The following is a 24,023-nucleotide window of genomic DNA, read 5'->3' as shown; positions in this document are numbered from 1 at the left end:
GATTTTCATTCATGATTTGCCACCCAGTCTTCCCGCAAGCCTGCGAAGCAAACCCTCCAACCAAAGCCGACCTCCCACCTGCCACATTCCCACTGGTGTCCTCGTGTAGGCTATAATAATGATTCATTTTCTGCTCGGTCGGGTGATGTTTGCAATGACAGGCGCCGACCGTCACTGCTGCCCACTGTCAATGACTTCCACTGCTGTTTACCAATTTATGTATTTGTATTGGGTTGGATGAGGCGTTGCTGCTGTGTGAGAGTCGTGCCTACACTAAAACCCATAAATATGTTCATCTAACTGAAAGATTGGGTGCATTACAGTAGCTATAGCCAACAGTTTTAGGGTAGCCTATCAATGCGTTAAATTCATAGCCTACTTGGTAGTGTGGCTGACGTCAGGTTTAGGGAGTGTTCAGACAAAGATGAAAAGGAGTCTTTCCTCCCATTAGAAGTTAAGCTCTCAAACTCAGAGGACTCCCAAGGGCGTGTCCTGAGAAACTTTACAGCAGGATTTCCCTTCGCATGCCTGGCGGGATTCCGTCCCGAAGCAACCCTGTCTACATAGGCTAGATTGTTTTGAGAGTGTTGCATAAAGAAGCCATTGCAGATCTATAGCCTATCAGCGGATGTGTTACAGGTAGGCTATTACTCAAGCGAGCCCTGTTGCTACATGGCATTATGACAAGCATGTTAGCCCAGGCGCCGTTGATTTCAACTAGAATAAAGACACGCATCGACACTCCCCAAATGCAGCCTAGCTATAGCCTACCGCAGTCATTAGGGGAAAATTATAGCCGATAATGTCTTTTGACGTAGCCATGACCTAAAAAAATGTTCCAATCTAGATGGTCCTATATACTTTCCATATTTATCACTCTAATTTTTCCTCTCAAAAATTGCCAGACAGTGAGAAATATCTCGTGCCTGTGATAGTATTAAAAAAAAAAAACATCTATTATTATCCGTCGGCGAGGTAAGCTTCTGGACCATTTCAGTGGGAGAGGGATTCCCTCAACGTCACCAAGGATACCAAACACAACACCAAAGCACAAATATGGGCATGTACGTCAGCGGAACTCCGAGGCGGGACTTAGACGCTAGAAATGCCTTGGTTGTAGAGGCGAATGGATTCATTCATAGGACAAGATCTGCTGCTGTGCACCGTAATACTAGCTAACGTCCTCCAGCGTACATTGAGCGGACTTTATGGATCTATAATCGCATATTTGACGAGCGGATAAAGGAAAGCGCTCCGAGGATTTAAAGCTAAACGAGAGGACTTCTCAGCAGATTGAATTGGGACGCTTTCCCCGTAAACGCGGGGAACTGGATTAAGCTTCTTCATGCAACTTTTTTGGAAAGAAACTAAGAGCACCTCACCGGGAAATAAAAAGATAAGCAACGGTAAATCAATAGCCTAAGTAGCCTAGGCCTATGCGTGTTTGAAATGAATGTAAATTGCTTAAAACCACTGTTTAAAAATAGGTCAGCAACATCTGTCCGTCGCTGCCCGTCAGGCTGCTTAATAAGAGATGCTTAAAGACATATTTCCCTGTTGATATTGCTTTCGCAAAATAACTCAACAACTCAACTCAGGCATGAAACACTCTGATGGACTTATTGTAGACGTTTTCTTCAATGATCATTGAATTTATGCAGACAAAAGTAGCCTATAGCCTCGCTGGTGGTGGGATTAACCAACTTTTTTCAAAACCATTATCAGTGTAGGGTTGGGCTGGGTTGGTTAACTGCACTGCCTATAACATCACTCATTCTCTCCTTACATTACCTCTTCTTTAGTAATCGTCTTGTGTGCCGCTGACCTGCAACTGTAGGTGACATCGCGCTCTCTCTGGTAACTGCAGGTGTCGCGTTCTCTGTCGGTCGCTCCGGGGAGATGTACCAAGGGTTCCCCGGCGACCCAGACAGCGGATCCCCTGGAAGCTCCTCTCCATCTATAGAGTCCCAGTACCTTTCTTCCGTGGACTCCTTCGGAAGCCCGCCGACCACCAGTGCTCCGCAGGTAGGCTAAAACTAAACAAAATAATGCATGTAGCTTATGTTAGAACCATAATTTAGGCTATAAAGAGTGAAATTCTTAAAACAAAAAATACAAATGTTACAGCTGTTTTTTGTTTAATTATTCATAAATAGGCTATAACAGGTCTGACTTACATGCACATGGGCATTTGATTCTGCTACCATGTTTCCAGATAAATAAAATAAACTCTTTAATTGTCAAATTTACTATAGGCTACATGACAACATGGACATGTTTGTAATGAAATGTGGGTATATGTGTTTCTTTTTTATATTCAATTTCAGAGGCTATTAATGGGGCTTATTCTAACACTACCCTATAGGTGTTTTTGTGGTAGTTTAGCAACATATGTGTTTTGTAGGCTATGACACTATGACAGGCTATGTCATAACCAACAGGCAAATCAGCGTAGGCCTATAGCCTAAAATGTGCTATTAGCATATAGGCTACAATATAAATTAGGAGGCATAATCCTATAGTCTATAATATGCATGGAAGTAACCTACCCATGATATAAAAGAAAATAACAGACCTATACAAGGCATTGAAATTGTAGTCTTTACATTTTACATATGACTCTTATAGACTTTTAGGAGGCTGGTGATAATGGAGCGGCGCGTGTAGGAAGCCATTCAGTTTTTACTACTGTGTTCAGATGTAAATAGTCTCGCTAAGTATATCAATGTATATATATAAATGTCCCTCTAACTGTTGCTAGTAGCCCCGGTAGCAACCCTCAGGCTTTGACAACGTGCTCAGTTTACAGCAAGCCACAGAACGGATGACAGAGCGAAGGAACTCTCCTACGAAAGCGCCGAAGCCCCGCCCTCCTCGCTTCTCTCCTTCCACGCGCTCCTCTCACAGGCCTCGCCGTGACGTAAATGCATGGTCTATTTTGGAGCGCTACGTCGCGTTGCCAAGGGGATCACCGGGGGTGTGACGGGGGAGGAGGAAGAAGGAGGGGAAGACGCTCTTTGAGAGAAACGATTGGTCGATGCGGCCGCTTTCAGAGCCGCCTGTACCAATGTCTTATCACGCTTTTATGAATAGTAATGAAAGTCGATGTCCTCCTCGGGTCTGAAATAAAACCAAAAAAGACAAGCAAGCGACAGATTTGAGATCTCTGATGTATTCATATCGGCCTACATAGAAAAAGGTGTGACGAACACAGATTCAAAACCAATAATTCAAGATTTATTATTTATTATATTATTTATTTTATTCTTACTGCATTCTTTCCTTTGCTCTTACACCTCCAATTGTAGCCTGTTTCCGATACTTTCTTCTTCTTAGATGGTTAGATATGCATTTTCCACACTTTTTGAAATCATATTCTATATCTAGGCCCTACTTGTTCCATTATAGGCCTAATAAAATGCAATTTGTGTAGGCTACATTAACCATTATGTGCATAAAATTCAAATTTCTAAGGTTATTGTTCATAGTTTTTAAAAACAAATGCCAATTTGTTGTCATGATATGTAGCCTATTATTACTAGAATGTGAACTATTAAGGCAGGCAAGGTACAGTGTATTTTTAATAATTGATTGCTTGATTACTTGATTGATTGATTGATTGATTGATGACAGCACTTGGTTGTAGAGTTTTAGCCTATAATGTCAGATGGCTACAATAGGTTTTATTAAATAGGCTTTGACAAACGCTTTGAGAAAGTAGCCGATACAAGCTTATTCCTGCCTGTATTTCTGCCTCTGTTTGTCTAAATGTGTTTACTGACCTGGCTTTACATGGTGTGTAAAACTCTGTTTGTTCATGTCTCCTGCTCAGGAGTGTGTGTCAGCAGGAGCTGGCTTGAGCATTGTGGGAAGCGGGCCAGGGCCCAGTGTAGGAGGGGAGATGCCTGGTTCATTCGTGCCCACCGTCACCGCCATCACCTCCAGTCAGGATCTGCAGTGGATGGTACAGCCGACCCTCGTCTCCTCCCAGGCCTCTGGACTAAGTGGGTCCACTGGGCCCACAACCATGACCCAGCCAGTGTCACTGACTGACCCATATGACATGCCAGGCCCCAGTTATTCCTCTGGGTCTACATTTACCCCTCCAAGTTCGGACACTCCGGGCCCAGCTCTGGGCCCCATTCGCCAGTCCAGAACCCGCAGTCGCCGTACACGAGAGGAGTCTGTGAGTGAGGATGGAGATGTTGGTGTGTTAGTAAGTGTGTGTGCTTGAACCGTTTGTTTGTTGACATGTTACAATTGTAGTGTATGTTGTTTACATGGGCTCCAAAAAAATCAGATCCAACTACTGTGTACTGTGCTGGCACAAATACTTTCAAGGACATGGGTAATAAACAAAAAAGGGCACCTTATGTTTTTTCCATCCCAATTGGGGGTCAAAGCACAGAGGGCGTTCTATGCTGTACAGATTGTAAAAGCCCCTTGAGGCAAATTTGTGATATTGGGCTATAAATAAAATTGACTTGACGTGACACCTTCCTGTCTGCTGTAGGCCCTTTCATATACACAAACCTACTAAACAGGGAAATAGGGGCAAAGGAGGTCAGGTATATGTAGGGGTCTGTGTGGGAGGAGGATAAATGATAGTGTGAGGAACATTTTTCAATTTTTCCCAAGAAAAAAGTAAATTTGCTCTCAAGATAACCATAGCTGGTGTGGTCACCTTGACTGCCTATATAGTCTGCCCACCACTTGGACAATATGACCACATTTTCAAGATCAAAGACAAAACTTTTAATCCTAAACTGTTTAATTTTTTTCCTCTTCATCCTAGCTAACACCTGAGGAGGAGGAGAAGAGGCGTGTTCGGCGAGAGAGAAACAAGTTGGCTGCCGCCAAATGTAGAAATCGCAGACGAGAACTCACAGACAGACTGCAGTCGGTGAGCTTGGCCTTGTTATATCTGCCAGAATGAGTAATGATCATAATTACATTCTTTATGTAACCTCCCACAGCATTGAGGAGTGAATAAATGTGTACACGGGTGTGTAAGATTATGGTTTATTGTAATGGGGTGTTTAGCTGGGGTGAAGACAATTATAGTCCTTAAAACAGACTGCAGTACCTACAGTGTTTATGGCCTAATTAATGGGCTCTCACATAAACCACCTTAATCAACTGCAGGTGAGAAAGGTATTTCTACTGGGATGGATACATCCACTTCCACAAACTAAAGTAGAGGTTTGTTGTAGCTAACACTCCTATTCTCTCTTTTTCTGCTGCACATCTTCTCCCCTCCTCTACCCATTTCACCCACCTTTGTCTTGTCCCCCTGTCCCTCTGCCCCTCTTTCTTTCATTCTCTGTACCTGGCTACAGGAAACGGACGTACTGGAGGAGAAGAAGGCAGAGCTGGAGGCTGAGATCTCTGAGCTGCAGAAGGAGAAGGAGCGTCTGGAGTTCGTCCTGGTGGCCCACCAGCCGAACTGTAAGATGCCATACCAGGACCAGCCTCAGCACAGCTCAGTGCAGCTCCCTCCAATCCAGCCCCAGCTCCCTCCCCAGACCTTAGAACCTCCTGTCTCCATTTTGGGCTTGGCTGTGAAGGAAGACACTTTCTACCTGCCTCCAGCCTACACAGCCCATCCGGCCTCTACACAGTCCCAGCCTTCAGTTCAGCAGCAAGTCCAGCAGCAGCCTCAGCCAGGGCCAATGCAGGAGGTAGAGTTTATTAGTTCTTTCTATGGCTCAAGTGAGCCGGCATCAGGCGGGCCGTGCCTCATGGCCTGCGACAGTGGTGGTGGTGGTAACCATGCCGATGCGGCCATTGGCAGCTACAACACCTCATACACATCTTCATTTGTGTTCACCTACCCAGAGGGAGCCTGCGGGGTCAGTGCCAACCAGCGGAACAGCAGTAGCGAGCAGTCTTCTGATTCCCTGAACTCGCCTTCGCTGCTGGCGCTCTGACTAACCGACAGACAGCCGCACACACATATCAACAAGCACATACATAATGCTTGCTGGAGGTAGAGGCTGAGGCATGTAGAGTACCTATTAGTCTCACAAATTGAGGAAAACAACCAATCATTTGTTCCTGATTGGGTTAAAGTTTACACATTAATGCATTCCAATCAAGAGCCATACACATAGTTGCACACAAATTACATTAGATCTAACCTTTAACAACAATATTTATCATTTGTTGTTTTGTCTTTAGAGCATACCTGCAACTGGATAAGATAAGTGACTAAAAACTGAGTCACAAAATCACGTCCAAGTTGCAAATTTTAAGTGCTCTGAATTGACAGATTTATTCACAATAAATATTCTCAATCTTCAACCTGTACAGTACATTGAGTAAGATACCACAAGCTCACTTTACACTCCAATAAGCACCAGAGCCCCCACCTTGTTCCCTCTGTCGGTTGAATTTTACAGTGCTCTTGCTCTCATCCTTTTCCATCCTTTTCTTCCTTCTTCCTCTCGCTGAATGTATTTGTGCATATCTGAAATAGGGACGAAGGACACTTTGTTCAGAGTCTTTTCTTGAGGGAAACAGACTGATTTCTCGCTCACCTCTAACCCTTTATCTGCTCGACTTCCCTCTGCTTCTTCATTTGCTGCTTGGACTTTGCAAGTTGGGGATCTGAATATCCCAGCCTTCACTAAATCTTGTGCTTTCTTCTCTGTTTAAAAAAAAAAAAAAAAATCTTTTGCCGTCTGCCTACCTGCCATGAGACCCATCTCTGCCCATCTGTTTCTCTCCTGTCTCTATGTTTTTCACTCTCTCTAAAGTCTTCAACCCCAGAGAGCCCGAAGACCCCCTCCAGCCCTTGGGACCTTGAGTGAATGACGGCCCAACTAGCACGCCCTTTTGCACCCTCTCATACAAGGACATGGATGCAACCCCCATCCCCCCGCCCCCTTGGAACGCATTGCTCAAAGCAGATCCTTACAGTGAACAGCAGCTAAATATACTTTCACACATGCACATAGATGCATAATTGGTGAACGCAAAATGCAAGACGGATGCCAGTCTTTTGCTGAGCCATTTTTCGATCTTCACACAATGAAGATTAGCCACGTCTTAGGTTGTGAGGCTGCTTAAAAGTGTGGATGGAGACAGGAAGGGAGGAAGGAAGCGCAACCAAGCTGGACAGACTCAAATAGAGAGGTGATGGACATGGAGGATGACTCCTGTCCTAACCATCCATTTTTGGAACCAAATGTTGAAAACGCAGAATGAGCCAAATGTTAAAAGCAAAGCAAAGAAAGAAAGAAAAAAACTGCTCTTACCAACTGTGTGGAAGGGGGGCCTCAGTAAAAACACCCCCATACCAGAGAGCCTGTGGGCCTACATGCAAATGTTCACACCATCGCTTTCAAGTCCCTGAACTGAAGATAAAGACGTTTTGTTGCAGTGCAATCTGTGTAATCAATCAGATGTGAACCGATGCCTCTATTTAGAGGTGTTTTTTTTGCAGTGAATCAGACAACCTCTAAACATTTGGGCTCAGTGGTCTCTGTACCTCCCCTGTTCTCTCAGCGGAGACGAGGTGGGGGTGCGTTTATTGTGAGTGCATCTACTCTGAGGCACCTGGCCCGTTTATTTCTTTCTTTATTGAGGTTGAAGTGGGGAGTGAGCACAAATACAGACCTGGAAACAAAAGGGGAGAACATGTGTGCTGATGTCGTAGAGTCAGCGTCCTTTTTTTGCCTGTGAATTTTAACAATTTATTTGTTCCTGTATGTTTGAGTGAGAATTGTTATATATTTGAATGTTTGTTTGTGTGTTTGACTGTTTTGCATTGACCTCTGCTTTCCCTTGTACTGTTGCCGTTTTTTGTTTTTTTGTTTTTTGTTTTTAATCTGGTGATTTTCTCATAACTGTTACTATTATTATTGCATCGTATCTATTGTTTCATTATTTTATTGTATTTTCAGTTGGCAACTTTGGCGGCATGGTGTGCATCACGACAACAACAAATCTAATTATAAATCTATTATGCATATACATATATACTGGTAACATGTATATATAAGTGTATGTACCATGACTGTAAAGTATGAATGTCTGCAGATCTAAATGGGATATTTTTGTCAATGAAGAACAAGATAAAAATGTTACTGAGGTTTAGTTTTAAAATGAATATTTTTCTAGAGGAACAAAAAAGCTATAAGAAATTTAAAGTACTGCCATGTCCCACAACATGAAGCACGATGTCACAGCATCTATCAATGGGTATTTATGTTTTATAAACAATATAAAGCACTATCCAAGTTACATTAAATGTATGTTTATAGTTATGATGTTACAAGGTTGTGGTAACGCCTTTGTTTTTTCTCTGTGAGGTCTGTCCCAAAGCTACTGACACCTTAATGCCACTTGATCCTTAGCGGACGTAAAAGGTAGAAAAAAAACCCAGTGCGATTGAATGTAATTACACATATTAAAAGTGTTCAGACTACACAACATATAATGCCTAAACTCCTTCATTTAAGGACAAAGTATTTCTTATGCATTCCTGTCCAGTATAAACATATCACTCAATAACATTGTTATTTCCTAACTGAAACCTGTGTTTGAAGGATAACCGCAGTTTTAGCCTTGATATGAACATTATCATGTTAACCCATTCTCGTACTTAAACAAATCTGTTGTCTAATTGAGATGACCATTTCTTGTGATTGTATTTGCTGGATAAGAAGCTTTATTTTCAATAAATAAACATGTTTATTCAAAAACAATGGCTAGATTAATGGTATAAATGTGTGTTCAAATGTGGCTCTTGGTGGTCAGAAAATGGGCAGACCTTATTTTTTAAATGTTGAATAACGACTGTGTTTGTACAGTATGTTGGAGATGCCTTTCGATTTCTCTCCAAATGCAAATGTGATGAGAATATGTTCTGGTGTCAGAATAAGCATAAAACATATTCAATAGTTCTCATGTATATAGGTTTTCGTGGTGCTACTTACACTGTAATGGTGAGGCAGTTTCACATTGTATGGTGGAAGGTTACACATTGCTGTCGCTGAGGCTCCAGACAAATGAACGCACTGCTTTTCTCACTGGGATGTTTAATTCAAAATGGAAGCCAATAACACAATGAATTCCCAGCAGCTGAAGCTCTGAGAGCCCAGTAGTCACTCTGTGATTTCATTATGGTTTAATATCAATTGCCTGCTACATCTTTAAGTGTGATAAATAGATCTCAGAGGGCCCTTGTACTGTACCTGCACTCCACACTTACGCCCCAGATCACAAAACAACATATTGTAACTCATTCTTTCATGTACTTTCTTTGCCTTGGATTTCATTGAATTTGCTTTAAAGTGCTCATATTGTGCTTTTTGGCTTTTCCCTTTCCTTTATTGTGTTATATATCTTTTTTGTGCACGTTATAGGTTTACAAAGTGAAAAAGCCCAAAGTCCACCCCAAAGGGACAGAAAACACTGTTCACAAACTGCTCCAAACAGCTCTATTGTAGTCCAGCCTTTACTTCCGTGACGAACGTGCGTCACTTTGTAACACACGTTATAATGCTCGCCAAGCTGCTAGCATGGCACTCCCTTATGCTCTGCAACTGACAAGCTAGTAGTACTTACTGCGCATGTGCGACTCCCAACAAAGATGGAACAGAAGTGTGATGTCTCACTCTGTAGCTAAAATAGAGAGCTCAACACACAGGGTGAAAAGATGAGCCGCAGCAATGTGCAGTACAACAAAAAGATGGTGTTTTCTGAAAATTAAACCACATAAACCTATTCTGGTACAACCTCTAAATACAATTATGGACCTGAAAATGAGCATAATATGAGCACTTTAAATCATGTTTTCTCTGTAAGGTTACAATCACAAATTGGTTGCTGATGAATTGGAAAAGGTGACATAGAAAGAAAAGGAGAAATGTTTAGCTAGCAGTTCTAAGACAGAGAAACTGCCTGCACTTAATTGTACTGTATATGGCTACATATTAACTGAACAAGAGCTTTCCTATTTTTCTATGGGGTGAATGTTGCTATGTATTTCTATTTTTCCACAAGTCCCATATACGCTCTAATTTCATATTTTCTCTGGTATGAAATGCAATACCTATTGTCTTCTTGGATAAACATAATGTAGCAAATCATGCAGTGCTCAAACTGACTGCTACTATATGTCAAGTGTGATGATATATTGCTTCAATTATCAATTGTTGTTACAATATTAAAAGTAATCATCAATACTAATCGTAATATTTGGGTTGGAGACAATCTTCATGAAGATGTGTGTTGCAATTTATCTAAAAAATGTATGTTTTTTTCATTTATTAATGCTGTGTAGAGACACTAGCAAGGTTCATCCATTTAAAAAAGCCAATGCTTCTTTTCTAATCCATTCCTTTTATCAAAGTTTCATCATTTTTTTCTAACTATTTACTCTGTACTTCTTTTTTCTGGGAGAAAAGGTTGCAATTTTGTCAAATTTGGAAACAGAGGGCATGTGATTTGATACATTTTGAGGTTACAGCAGCAAAAGCCCCAAAGAAACTTTGTTCTAGATGTAACATTGTCAGACTTAGAAGACAGATATAATTTAGGCCACGTGTATTATTTACATAACTAGCTTATGAAGTTGCTCTGATATCAAAATTGTCTATTTTTTCATTAACATAACTTACTAGTTTTCTGCACATCCCTATAAAGTACTGTTTCCTTATTTTTATAACTTCATTTTCATTTGCTTTTAATCTTGAAAAGGACCAAAGTGTATAACAAATTTGCCATGTCGCTTTTTGTAGTCACTGCTCTCTGATCCTCTGCGCATATTTCAGCTTCTGGCCTTTTTGCTGTCTTATAAAAGTTGACATTATAAAGTTTTTTTCTCGATTTCTAGACTGCAAAAGCTGGGTGAGCTGTCTCCTTTAATGATGGTTTGACCAAATGCCATTCATTTCCAATTTGTGAAGAAATTACATAAATAAACACCATATTATAAGGTCCATGTCTCATCGCGTTCTTTGACCTATGAACAAAAGTTTTTTTTTCTCTTTTAATGTTGGTTACCACCTGGGTTACTAACCCAGATACCTGATCATGTGTTTGTGTTTGGACTCCAACTAATGATTATTTTCATTATCTTTTAATCTGCTGGTTATTTTCTTGATTCTTTGTTTTGTCGTAAAATGTCAGAAAATAGTAAAAATGCCATCTTCCACCGCTTACCAAATGAACGTTGTACTGTATCTGCTAGATGTGCAGTGGTGAAAGAAGTACTGAGATACTACTTGAGTAAAAGTAGAAATACCATAGTCTAAAAATACTTCATTGGCCTACAAGGAAAAACCTTGAATTCAAAGTGTCACTTCAGTAAAAGTACGAAGTATTAGCAACAAAATGTACTCATTATGCAGAAGGGCTCCTTTCACAGATTATATCCTATTATATCATTCTGTTTTTATCACTAATGAATACACAGAGCATTTTAATGTTGTAGTTGGTCAATGTGGGGCCACTTTTACATAGGCTACTTTGTATTAATAATAATTAATAATTTATACTTTGTATTGATCCCCAGTGGGGAAACTGTTAGAACACACTACATACAGGCCTGAAATACACACACATGCATACTAATGGGTATTAGAGTAGGATACTGCAATTATATCATAGGCTGATGTTTTTTATGTTAGAAGTAGCCTAAGTGTAAGTGCCAAATATAAAAATAAAGTAAAACAATTAGGTTTGCCAGTGAAATGGTGATGATGGTGATCGTGGTATTGTGTGAGTTTGCGGTCTCTGTTGCACTCTAGCGTCCATAAATAAAACCTTGCTGGTTCGGGCGGAAGTTGCGTCACGGGAGTGGAGCGAGCTTTCCGGATGTAGCCGACGTCCCACACATTTATTGTAAACATGGCGTCCGTGACAACAGGTGAGAGCATAAAGGCCCGGCAAGCCAACGTTACCTCTTGTACCTCAATATTTAAAATATTTCGGTATTTCACACTAGACACTGCTGCCGCATAACTTCTGAATACTGTCCAGAGCTTTTACAGCCGGTTGTATTCGAAGTGGAAGTCGCAGATGGCCGGTAGCGCCTTTTGATTCATAGCTGTTACCGCTAAGACAATGCTAAAGCCGAATGCTAACACAAACGGTTCTGAGAGCGGACTTGCGTTGTTCCGAGTGAATTTTAATTTATTATAACACGTCGAGGGAGAATTGTGCGCTGAATTCTTGGCTAGCTTAATCTTTGAGTGGTTCAAGTTAACGTTAGTTAGATCGTCGTCTTATGTAACACGAACTAACCAGCACTGGACATATAGCTAAGTGTTTCACACCCGATTACAGTGTCCCCTAAATCTTTATAATGTTGCACTCATTCTAGCTATTTCTATAGTTGCAATTCATTCTAATAAAAAAAAGTTTGTTTATGGTTCTGTTTTGTTCAGGCGCCTAAGCGCTAAATGTTTAACGTTAGCCACCATGTGAGTTTCGTCTCTGTGTAGCTATGAGTTCATCAGTCAAAGCATGTGTTGGACAGAGCCATTGTTCTGGCAGCTGTTGTGCACCATTCACCCTGTATCTGTTACTCCAACCACAAGACGCTCCATAATTGGTGTTAAAAATATCTTCCAGCTGGCCATGGTCAGCATGTGTTGGAGACCTCAGCATGCTCCTGTCTGCTGAGGTTTACGTCTCCCACTGTAGTCTGTAGCGTCAATCATCAGAAAATTAATCAACAAATTTGATCATCGCTCAGTTGGTTATGTCACGGATAACACAGAAAGCCTGACCTATACTGGTTTCAGTTTCTTACATGTGTATATTGTCTGCTTTTCACTGTTTTATATTATTATTAATTAAATACTCTGGGGTTTTGGACTGTTTGTCAGACTAAGTAAGTACTTTAGAGATGTAAACTTTTACCTGTTTTAGGATTTGAGTTAACATTTTCTGACACTATATGATAATAATAATAATAATACATTTTATTTATGGGTGCCTTTCATAGCACTCAAGGACACCTTACAGTTAAAACAAGCAAACATACAGTTAAAAAGGCAAATATAACTAAATTAAAACAAACATTTAAAAGATTGAGATAGAAAATTAAAATAAAGCAATCTATCCATTATTTGGATGGAGAGTGAAGTCATGTGGACAGGTGGGCAGAAGGAGTGGAAAGCAGTGAGGAAGAGGAGGATCGGAGTGTAGGGCTGAAGGAGTTCAGAGAAGTATGGAGGAGCGAGATTATGGAGGACTTTGAAGGTGAAAAGAAGAATCTTAAAGTCAATACGGTATTGGACAGGGAGCCAGTGCAGTTGTTTAAGGAGTGGAGTAACGTGATCAGTTGTTGGGGTTCTGGTGATAATACGGGCAGCTGAGTTTTGGACCAATTGGAGTTTATGGATGGACTTGTAGGGTAAACCACAGAGGAGGGAGTTACAATAATCAATAGGGGAAGTGACAAGAGCGTGGATGAGAGTAGCAGTATTATTGGGTGTAAGTGATGGACGAAGGTGGTGTATGGTGCGTAAATGAAAGTAAGCAGACCGGGTGAGATTATTGATGTGTTTTTCAAAAGAAAGTGTGCTATCGAGGATGACAACGAGGCTCTTGACGTGAGGGGAAGAGGGGACTTGTCGACGAAGAGTGAGAAATTGGGACATTTTGCTAGAGTGGATTTGGAGCCAACAAGGAGAATTTCTGTTTTGCTACTGTTTAATTTGAGGAAGTTATGAGTGAAACAGGTTTTAACTTTTGTCTAAACAGTCAGACAGGGAAGACGGAGGGAGCATGAAAGTGGGTCTTTTGGACAAGTAGAGCTGGGTGTCATCCGCGTAGCAGTGAAATTGAATATTGTATTTCCTGAAAATAAAACCTAGAGGAAGTAAGTCAGTTATAAAAAGGAGGGGCCCCAGGACATGCGTTGATATGCGTTGAATTGATTAATCTAAAAAAAAAAAAGTACTCTTTAGTTGCAGCCCTCTTCATAAGAGTTTTGTATTTAGTGAATTTAATTGTAAACATGTCCGTGTTGGAGTGTTCTTCAAATCCTTTCTGTTGTACTATTGCTAACGGTCTTTTGTTTTTCTCCTTAAGCCACCTCAGAGTGGATTCAGTTTTTTAAGGATGCTGGGATCCCAGCCGGCCTCGCAGTCACTTATGCAGTCTCCTTCGTGGACAACAGGTAATCTAATGTCCCTTTTTCATAGGCTTTGTATAGTACACTTTAGCCACACTGTGTTGTGCCATGATCATGTGAATTTCCTTTGCACCCTCACATCATACCATAACTGTGCTGAAATGCAATTAATTTGTCGTCCTTAGGAACAGGGCAGTGACGGTCTCTTTTTATGTCTCTCTTTATCAACTGAGTTGTGTCATCGCATTAAACCGATTGGTTTCAGTCTTAAGATGTTAATCATTAAGACAAAATATATGAGGGTTACCGTAATCATAGTCTCGCTAGTCCACACAGCAATCCGGGACGGGAGAAAAACATGCCCCGGTTTAATGGCGTTTCTTTAAACTAATCACAATCGTCTTGGGCGGTGCTAAGTGCCGAGCGGAGCCACGGTGTTGCTGCAAAATAGCTTCAGGAAGCAACTTGTGTTGGTGGAACGTACTCGTTCAAAGGTTGTTTTAGGAGCTGAACTGAAGAGCAGTTAACCATAGTCCTCATAAATCGACCGGAGTTTAAAATTACAACACAAAGAAAGCAGAAGATAACGGGACATCCGAAAAGAGTGACATCCGGCGGAATGAGAGCAATCCCGGAAGTGGAACGTCGTGGATATAGACTACCGTAATCATGATCTACACGTGAAAGTAAAAACCTGACACCAGAAACAAAGGATGAGTTAAGTTTAATAATAGCTTGCATTTTTATAGCGCCTTTTGGGGGTGATAAGATGCAGAAGCCAAATCCAGTAGGCAGCATAATGGTGTCTAAGAACCCACAAACTAAAGGACATTCATCAGTCATGGCCAAAATTACAGGGGAGGTTGAATGGTTCAGGGAAAATCAAAAAAAAAAGTTATTGTCTTTATTAAAGCTCTTTCTCTCTTGTCTTTTTCTATTTTCCATGAATTTAGCTGTTCCCTTATATTTTGGTTTCTTCAGTTGAGATTTAAAGCGTAACTCTCGCCAAAATGCAACCTAGGGTCTTTTTGTGAATGTACCCGAGTCAAACTTTCGTTTAAAAGCATATTTAGGACAGAAGCGCCAGTTTTAAGATTTACCGTATTTTCATTTTCGGTCAAATGGCGTTTTGAATGGGAGTGCTAGGGACACTACTATGATCGCATCAAAAACGCTATTTTTACAACACTAAGAAGGCTCGACACAACATTAAACTTTGCTCAAAGTATCACCAGGGGCTCTGCACATGAACTCGAGCATTGAGAACATTGTTTGTGTACGCAGAGTTTACTCAAAATGTTTTGATCAACTCACTTTTAACAGTTGGTTTTTCCGCTCACCGCCATCTTGCCAGTCAAAAAGTGTCGATCTCCAAATGTGAATGAACGGGCTCCATAGGAGGAAATGTCATTCTTATATGAGGCTCCTTTTTCAACTACAAGGTCAATATTGTATTTCACTAACGACAAAACAACGAATTATCCGTGCATTTATATGGAACTAAGCTTTAGGAGCTTTCCATCTTTACTCTCCTCCCTGTTACGTTGCATTCGGAGATCGACACTTTTTGACTGGCTAGATGGCGGCGAGCGGAAAAACCAACTGCTAAAGTGAGTTCTTTTTAGTAAACTCGGGCTTACACAAACAATGCTCTCAATGCTCGAGTTCATGTGCACCAGGGGGGTGATACTTTGAGCAAAATTTAATGTTGTGTCAAGCCTTCTTAGTGTTTTAAAAATAGTGTTTTTGATGCGATCATAGTAGTGCCCCTAGCACTCCCATTCAAAAGGCCATTTGACCAAAAACGAAAATACGGTTAATCTTAAAAGTGGTGCTTCCGTCCTAAATATGCTTTTAAACGAAAGTGTGACTCGGGTACATTCACAAGGTTGACAAGACCCTAGGTTGGGGTAGGAGAGTTACGATTTAAGAAGGGGAAAAGTTCCATCCATTCATTTAGGGTTCCAACTGACTTTTTGCAAACAAAACCAATTTGTAAACATGAAGACAAAAGTCTTACGTCCATATCACATAATCCTGTGGTGGCTTGTGAGAACGGTGCCAATCAAACAACCGCATGGACCAAACAACCACGTCGCCACTGCTTCCAAGTAAGCTTGGTTCGCTTTGTTTGTGGTGAGAATACAAAGCGGTACAGCCACAGCGTCCTGTGATTTTTGGGACATTTTATGAATTAATTGTAATTACAACGGCTGTCGTAGAATTAAAACGGTGCAGTGAATAATGTAGCTGGTAGTCCATGGGCCAGGTGAACCAAGAGTTTACAACTCGCTGTCGGTGTAAACTAATGGGCAACAATGCACATTTCTTTACTTTGATCCATACTATGGGAACAGACGTACATACATTATTTTGATTATTCATGTCACTGCAGAATTCACAAGAACATGCTGATGGACCTCAGTAAAGACATCATGATGGACCTCGGCATTACAGTCATTGGCGACATCATTGCCATTCTTAAACATGCCAAGCAGGTCTACAGGCAGGTGAGAGCTGACTTAACCATATCATGTTCTGAAGTATTGAAATATTGAAAATGGATAGGGCATTGTCATTGGTGCAGGCATGTACAGACAAAAGCCACTGGGATATCTCCACTATTGTTGTGAATGCAGTCACGGAGAATGGATATCTTTCGAAGCTACTGCAGTAGACTGAGTTTACATAACCTCTGTAACGTGTATCCCCTCTTCAGGACATGTGCAAAATGGCCACTGAAGCCATCTCCTCAGGACAGACCAGTGTTAAAGCTGAGCTCAGAAGAACTGCCAATACTCGTGAGTACCTACATTTTAAGTTCCTACATCAACCATCATTAAAACAGATTTTCATTGCCATAAATTATAGGGATTTATTTTCAAATTGAAGTTTAGGGTCACAACTGAATGAGTGACGAATTATGCATTTTCTTTCATTAAACCTTTTTGGAAAACCTCTTTTATTTCTACTCATTTCACCCAACGTACTACATTGCTTAATTGCAGCGAGACAACCACAACGTGATCTATATATCAGCCCAGTCAGAAGAGATATGACTGGGCACACAGTTGTTAAATCAAGGAAGCCAACATTTTACATGTGTCATAGGAAGTTAACCATAGGGTTTGGTAAAAAAAAAAAATCAATATGTCAGTATTATAATGCTTCCTCTTGCTACTACACTGGTGCAAATCATTGATGTTTTCTAAAATTTACACAAGTGCATTAACTGGATTTTACACCTTTTACTAAACCACACTGTCTCTGAACTGACCATTTGAGAAGTAGTATGCTCTGAAGGAGAAAAACTGTACAGACATCAGGTTGTTAAGTCACATTGTTGATTTGAAGAAGACCTGAGGGCCGAAACCTCGTCAGAATAAATCTATACATATGGAGCCAGAGTGTGCAACACTTTTTTTCTTACTTTCAAGTCTGCCTCCAGTGATCAGCACCTCACCACAACCCTTGGTGTGCGTTACTTTTCTATATTATAAGTCACATAACAACCACTTTGTTCTGATCTTGTTGAGAAAATAACTATAATATAGCACCACGGGTTGGTGTGTCCATCTGTCCCTTTTAGAGAAGTTCAGCATGTAGTTAGATACATGATTCTTTGATAAATAATCATTTACTGAATGACAAACAACCATTTACTTAATGTTTAGGATTAAAAGTCCAGATTTCTACTGCCATTCAAGCTGTTGTAAACAATTATTGATATTGATATATTATTGATACATAGAATTATTCGTTGGCAAGTTGGACTTGCATCAGCAAAGTAATTGGTGTTGTAGTAAATTAGCCAAAGTGTGTTGAATATTAAACCAACTGGTATACAGTATTTGTAGTTGTCAGTTCAACATCAGCGTCTAAGCAAATACAACGTAATTTGATATAAATGTTGTAAATATGTAATATGTCTTACATGTAGAGTGAATTGCGTTATTGTTCATGTGCACTCAACGTTCACTAGTTTTAACCAGCACAATATAAAATTGATTTGGATTGGCATGAGTATGTATGACCTAATTTCTCCATAGCATTTTATTTTTGAAAGATTGCCTACAAGGGGCTAAACTGTACAATTTTTTTTTTTGACTTGCTCCAAGTGTCATTGTTATGTCAGGTAATAGGGCATATTTAAGGGTATTTGTTTCCATTAGGAGAGAGTAAAGTAAGTAATTTAGCCTAATCTAATGTTACCAGAACAAACTGCAACACAGGTTTTACAAGACCTACTTTTTTCACAGTTTTCACAACATTTTCTTTTATACACACTTTTAGTTTTGGCGTGTCTAGAACTGTGAAGCCCAGCTGTCCTCTGATCTTGTCTTGGTAACAGAACACAAAGAGCTCCTATAGGAAACAAGCTAATCCACAACTACTTTAAAATGTGTCTGCTTTTTCCTCAGCTGCCACTCGTATGATTGCCAATGCTTTGAGCAATGACTCCCCGCCAGCCACTCCAGCCCGTCGACCTGACAACCGCCTCTCGGTCACAGTGTCCAACATGCAAGCAAACAAGAGTGGCAAAGCAGGTAGATATCATGGAAAAGTTCCTTTTACCCCATAAATACCTAATTTCCTTTCCCTCTGGAGCCATGAGTCCTGTCTTTATTTTTACCTCTGTTTAATCCTCGTGTACCCACCACTTTGTATGTCAGTCGTAAGTCAGCCAGCTGACGAGGGAAACGGTTTGCCAGCAGTGAAGCGCCGCCGTGTGACAGCTGAGATGGAAGGCAAGTACATCATCAACATGCCCAAAGGCTCCACGTCTCGTACACGCCGCATCCTGGCCCAGCAGGCCAAGAAAGGTAGGCCTGACCCAGTGGTCTCGCCGACAACTCGCTGATGCTGATGATCCCCACAGCTAATCAATACTAATGGTTTTCGTGAACGACTTCTTCATACTAAAATTCATTTCTGTCATAACTGAATCCCTTGTCTTTACTCATACTAACCACTGCACCAACAACTATTCCCTCTGCCAAACTGCTTGTTTTCTCCTTTGTCTCACATCACCTACATTTAACTCATTCATAAAATCTTTGACCATGGTCTTTTTTTCCATGACGTGAATTCTCCGATGGGTTCTATCTCTGAAAAGAGCTGCAACGCTGTAAAACTGCTCATATTTATTTCATGAAATAAATAAATATGAATACATTTATAGATAAAGATCTATCTAATAAATGATACAGGGTACGTTTTCATGATATTACCATATTTACTGGTCAAATGTTGGTAACTGGCTCAATTGAGGCTGCTACTTTAGCTTGTGGAAATAAATAATTCTTTTGACTTAAATCTTGTGAGCTAGTACACCACAAGAGCTAATTACTAATGGTAATAACTTTTGCTCTACTCCTTGAAAAGGTTTGAATCGCACCTCTGTGTTTGCAAGACTTGGGGCTGAATCAAAGGCAGACACAACAACCAGCAATAACAAGGTGAGGCCTGTCACTATATCTTAATAGCACCCTTTGTATTGGATGAAGGCATGAAGATAGGTTCTGTGCTCATAATGCTCGTGTTTGGCAGCCCACCGGTGTGTTCAGTCGTCTTGGCAGAGGGGATGAGGAGCAAGACGGGCCGAGGCCAGGCAAAACAGCTGGAAACATGGACGTAGATGACGAGGAGGACAGTGATGGAGAAGGCTCTGTCCTCCAGTATGCCGGCGTCCTCAAGAGAAGCCTTCCCTCCCAGAAGAAAGAGCCAGCCACGAAACCAGCTCCGACCACCCTGCGGCGCCTGGGAGGCAAATTCAAACTACCTCCTTCTGACACTCCCACCTCCTCCTCCTCTTCTTCCTCCCCTAATGGCATCCCCCCTGCCAAGGTTAGTGTGCTTCAGAGACTGGGGAGGCTCCCTGCCACGCACCTGAGTGCCGCTGTGTCGCCAACACCTGCTGACACACAGGACAACAGGGTGACCAGCACCAGGCCCAAAGCCCAGGAGGGGCCGACCATAGCAAGCTCCAAGGTCAGCAGCAGCACTGGGACTGGAGGAGGAGGGGGAGGAGAGTCTCTGGGTGCCCAGATGGACGTTAGGGCTATCAGTGTTTTTAAGAGACTGGGCAGTAAGAGAACCTAACACATAAATCCCTCAAAAAAGTATTAAGACTCTTTCTATGCTTACTTTATAGAATTTGTATCACTCCCTTTTCTGCATTTATCCTGGCAACATGTAGGACAGCAAGTTGGAGTGTTTCTTTTGTTCAGCATGAGTCTATTGATGGCTTTAGGGTTATTTTCAAATAAAAACAGATGATTTTTGTTTACACTTAAGTCATGTTGCCATTGGAAAACCACCTTTTGTTTAGTGTCCGAAGATTTTTAATTTGAGGACTCAAAAGTTCATTCTGTATTATGTTGCTCAACCAGATAGCTAACGATATTAATTATACCTGCCATTTCAACCAAGCTCCCATAATGGTGGTTTTCATTTTACCCCGTAACTCCACATATAAGGATGCTGCTGCCTAAACTTCCCTATTTTGAGAGTCCTCCTGAGTAGATGAAAGTTGTTCTCCAAGGTGAATTATGTGGTCATTTTGTTGATATTTGCCTGAAAGGGAATTATTTCTGATGTAAAAGGTACATATAAAACTCTTTTTCACACCTCAGGCAAGTTAGGTTTATTCTTCAAGTTAACACACAGGACAGCAGTCGGACGTAAGACTAGCCGTGAAGTGATGGTTTAATCTTCTTGTTACCTTTACCACCTCAGTACCTCCTCTTTCACGTTTGGAAAGTATAAATAATGTTGATGAAAGGCTTCTTAACTTAAGCCCCGGACTTGTTAAGTGAGAAGGTAAATTCAAATGGTTACACAGAACAACCTTCTGAACTACGACAGTGTATTAGGGCCATTGTAGGAAGAAGAAAAAATATAATGGATATCCGTTCCCTCTGCATCTCTAACTGGAGAATTCAAATGGGATGTGTGGTACAGCAGGACAAAATACGACCGATCACCGCTGCCGGCATAATAATTACCAAGCAGCGGCAACTGTGGTGTGATGCGGGTGATCCAACCTTGCAAAGTAGCAACATGTGGTACCTTGACAAAAAAAACTATTTTGAGTTATTTTCTTGCAAATGTATGACTGTATTGTAAGAGAATATCCAAGATTTTGTCTCGTAAATTTACCACTTTAATCTCCGAAATTTTGAGTTTTTCACAGAATATTATTACCCCCCCTTCCGCCGGCTCTGTAATATATATTATGATATTTTATAATGTATATTTTTCCCTACAATGGCCCTAATACGCCGTCATACTGAACACTTGAATCAAAGGGGGGGGTGAGCACCGCACTTCCTCCTCCTCTTCTTGTTCTTCTTCTTCTGCGCTTTATGAAGTAGAAGTCCTCACCTCTGAACTAAAGATGCCCATGACTTTCTACCATAGGACTGAACAATTTATATAACCACCTACTTAAAGACCGGGTCAGTAGAATATTGTTTATTTTAAAATGCAATGTATAGATTTGTTAGACTTGGTTGCAAACAGCACAGGACCAGTTCTGCTGCATATTTTTCTATGTGGACATTGTTGTATCATGTATCCATGTAAAGAAACTCAGATGATGCCATCAGGCCTGGTGTCGGGGCCACTCTAGTTCTCATTAGGTAGTTCACCCAGTATGGGCCATTAACACCTGTGTACTATTTTGGTCTTTCTTCACACCAGAACGTTGTTACACTGTAAATATTTGAATTGTTTAAAATCACTTTACGCAATGTTTATTGTTTTAAAGAACAAGGTTGAGCAAAACACACCATGAACTGTTGTGATTTTTAAAAAAGATATTGAGGGGAAAAAAGTTCTTAAATTAAAGTGTGCTTGGAAAACAATTAAAAGAGAAAAAGGGTCCAAACATCTTTCCTCTTTTGTTTTTTTCTTTAAAGGAGACGTTTACAATGCATGTCATTGTCACATTCTATACTTTTCAACTCAAAACTATCAACATGGCAACTCCCATGACATGGTGCTCTTTGGATGCTTTTATATAGGCCTTAGTGGTCCCCTAATACTGTATCTGAAGTCTCTTTATATAGGCCTTAGTGGTCCCCTAATACTGTATCTGAAGTCTCTTTTATATAGACCTTAGTGGTCCCCTAATACTGTATCTGAAGTCTCTTTTATATAGGCCTTAGTGGTCCCCTAATACTGTATCTGAAGTCTCTTTTATATAGACCTTAGTGGTCCCCTAATACTGTATCTGAAGTCTCTTTTATATAGACCTTAGTGGTCCCTAATACTGTATCTGAAGTCTCTTTTCTGAAATTCAGCCTTGGTGCAGAATTACAGCCACTAGAGCCAGTCCCACAATGAGCTTTCCTTAGTATGTGCCATTTCTGTGTCTGTAGCTATTGAGGAGGAGAGAGGGGGGGCAAGGTGGAGGGTGGGGGTGTGGCCTTGACCAACTGCCACTTTGTGCGTTTGAAAGCCATGATGTCTCTCTCTCTTGGGTGGGCCAAATCTTCTGGGCGGGCAAAGCAGAGAAAGGGGCGGTAACCTTCCTCCTTATGACGTCATAAAGGGAAGATTCCAGATCGGCCCATCTGAGCTTTCATTTTCTCAAAGGCAGAGCAGGATACCCAGGGCTCATTGTACACCTATCACCATTTCTAGCCACTGGGGGACCATAGGCAGGCTGGGGGAACTCATATTAATGTTGAAAAACCTCATAAAGTGAAATTTTCATACCATGGGACCTTTAATATTCCCCTGAGAACATTTAGCTGATCATTTATCAATAAACCCCGTTAAACTCCCACTCCTTTCACAATGAGGTTGCTGCTGCATCATTTTGGCTGAACTGTCAGTGTTATGTTAATGATGTTTCAACAGGGGATGCCTCTTTACTCTCTACAGCTGTAGCTGGGAGCACACATAGGCACACAGGTACAGTGTGTCTTCAATGCCTTAGTGAGAATGCATACTGGTGTTTGGGATGAGTTGATTGGATGGGATTGTATAGTGTTTGTGTATGCTTATTTACTGTTAATGTAATTTCTTTGTACTGAATATTATTTTTTCCCCATAGGGACAATTAAGTTTTTCAGAATCAGAAAACATTTCAAGCAGGAAAATTAAGAAAGTCTTCTTTTTGACACTTTTATTTGGCAGTGCTGTCTCTACACCATGCAGATGCAAGTAATTGGTTCAACATGCACACTGAAGAACCAGGATATGGACACAGCTCTCATCACCGGTCATGACGGCATTGAGAGAATAGCGATAGTGCTTTTGTCAGTGCGGTGTTTAGTTGTACTCTTAACACCTGCATGTATCTTAAAGGTCCTATGACGTGCTGCTTTTTGGATGCTTTTATATAGACCTTAGTGGTCCTCTAATACTGTATTGGGGGGGGGGGGCCTTGACCAACTGCCACTTTGCTTGTTTTCAAGCCATGATGTCTCTCTCTTTCTCATGGGCGGGCCAAATTCTCTGGGCGGACAAAGCAGAGAAAGGGGAGGTAACCTTCCTCCTTATGACCTCATAAGGAGCAGATTCCAGATCGGCCCATCTGAGCTTTTCTCAAAGGCAGAGCAGGATACCCAGAGCTCGGTTTACACATATCGCCATTTCTAGCCACTGGGGGACCATAGGCAGGCTGGGGGAACTCATATTAATGTTAAAAAACACCTCATAAAGTGAAATTTTCATGCCATGGGACCTTTAAGTTTTGCTATAGGCTAAAGAATTATTTATGTTTATCTGCTCAAGTCAAAATGACAGTTTAATCAAGAGTAGCTGAGACACTGTGGGTCCCTGGAGCAAATGACGAAGATGTTTGAGTCACTAAGTGGATACAGCCTGCTCCTGGACTGAGTTAACCTCGTGTGAGGCTTTCCTCTTCCTGAACCAGATGAATCACACCTCGAAGATGCAAGGAAACAAGGTAACA

General features: G+C 41.0%; 2 protein-coding genes across 9 annotated transcripts; both read left to right on the top strand.

Moving 5' to 3' along the window:
* Positions 1 to 1,117: 1,117 nt before the first annotated feature.
* fosb (FBJ murine osteosarcoma viral oncogene homolog B) lies at positions 1,118 to 8,909 on the top strand. 7 transcript variants are annotated; one of them, XM_031296645.2, is made up of 6 exons: positions 1,119 to 1,406; positions 1,838 to 2,025; positions 3,833 to 4,216; positions 4,796 to 4,903; positions 5,340 to 5,681; positions 6,759 to 8,909. In XM_031296645.2, exons 1-6 carry the CDS (start codon positions 1,346 to 1,348, stop codon positions 6,810 to 6,812), a joined length of 1,137 nt encoding a protein of 378 aa, XP_031152505.1. In that variant the 5' UTR covers positions 1,119 to 1,345; the 3' UTR covers positions 6,813 to 8,909. The 7 variants fall into 7 exon arrangements, with proteins under 7 accessions (XP_031152501.1, XP_031152505.1, XP_031152504.1 ...); XM_031296644.2 differs by having other exon boundaries at positions 5,839 to 8,909; XM_031296641.2 differs by having other exon boundaries at positions 1,118 to 1,406; positions 3,833 to 4,186; positions 5,340 to 8,909.
* Positions 8,910 to 11,789: 2,880 nt separating this feature from the next.
* c5h19orf47 (chromosome 5 C19orf47 homolog) lies at positions 11,790 to 21,990 on the top strand. Of its 2 annotated transcripts, none has more exons than XM_031296647.1 (8): positions 11,790 to 11,878; positions 14,053 to 14,140; positions 16,491 to 16,605; positions 16,815 to 16,896; positions 18,517 to 18,642; positions 18,769 to 18,843; positions 19,481 to 19,554; positions 19,646 to 21,990. In XM_031296647.1, exons 1-8 carry the CDS (start codon positions 11,860 to 11,862, stop codon positions 20,195 to 20,197), a joined length of 1,131 nt encoding a protein of 376 aa, XP_031152507.1. In that variant the 5' UTR covers positions 11,790 to 11,859; the 3' UTR covers positions 20,198 to 21,990. The 2 variants fall into 2 exon arrangements, with proteins under 2 accessions (XP_031152507.1, XP_031152506.1); XM_031296646.1 differs by having other exon boundaries at positions 18,769 to 18,918.
* The last annotated feature ends 2,033 nt before the right edge of the window (positions 21,991 to 24,023 follow it).

Source organism: Sander lucioperca, chromosome 5 (assembly GCF_008315115.2).
Source record: "Sander lucioperca isolate FBNREF2018 chromosome 5, SLUC_FBN_1.2, whole genome shotgun sequence".
Taxonomy (NCBI): domain Eukaryota; kingdom Metazoa; phylum Chordata; class Actinopteri; order Perciformes; family Percidae; genus Sander; species Sander lucioperca.
This window is presented reverse-complemented; position numbering and strand designations above follow the sequence as displayed.

What these genes read in the sequence shown, in the direction of transcription:
- fosb (XM_031296639.2), top strand. Translation starts at nt 1,346, where the DNA reads ATGCAACTTTTTTGGAAAGAAACTAAGAGCACCTCACCGGGAAATAAA. An exon ending in CGACCACCAGTGCTCCGCAG is followed by an intron (nt 2,026 to 3,832) that starts GTAGGCTAAAAC and finishes TCTCCTGCTCAG; the next exon opens with GAGTGTGTGTCAGCAGGAGC. An exon ending in ATGGAGATGTTGGTGTGTTA is followed by an intron (nt 4,217 to 4,795) that starts GTAAGTGTGTGT and finishes TCTTCATCCTAG; the next exon opens with CTAACACCTGAGGAGGAGGA.
- c5h19orf47 (XM_031296646.1), top strand. An exon ending in CAGAAGAACTGCCAATACTC is followed by an intron (nt 16,897 to 18,516) that starts GTGAGTACCTAC and finishes CTTTTTCCTCAG; the next exon opens with CTGCCACTCGTATGATTGCC. An exon ending in AAACAAGAGTGGCAAAGCAG is followed by an intron (nt 18,643 to 18,768) that starts GTAGATATCATG and finishes TTTGTATGTCAG; the next exon opens with TCGTAAGTCAGCCAGCTGAC.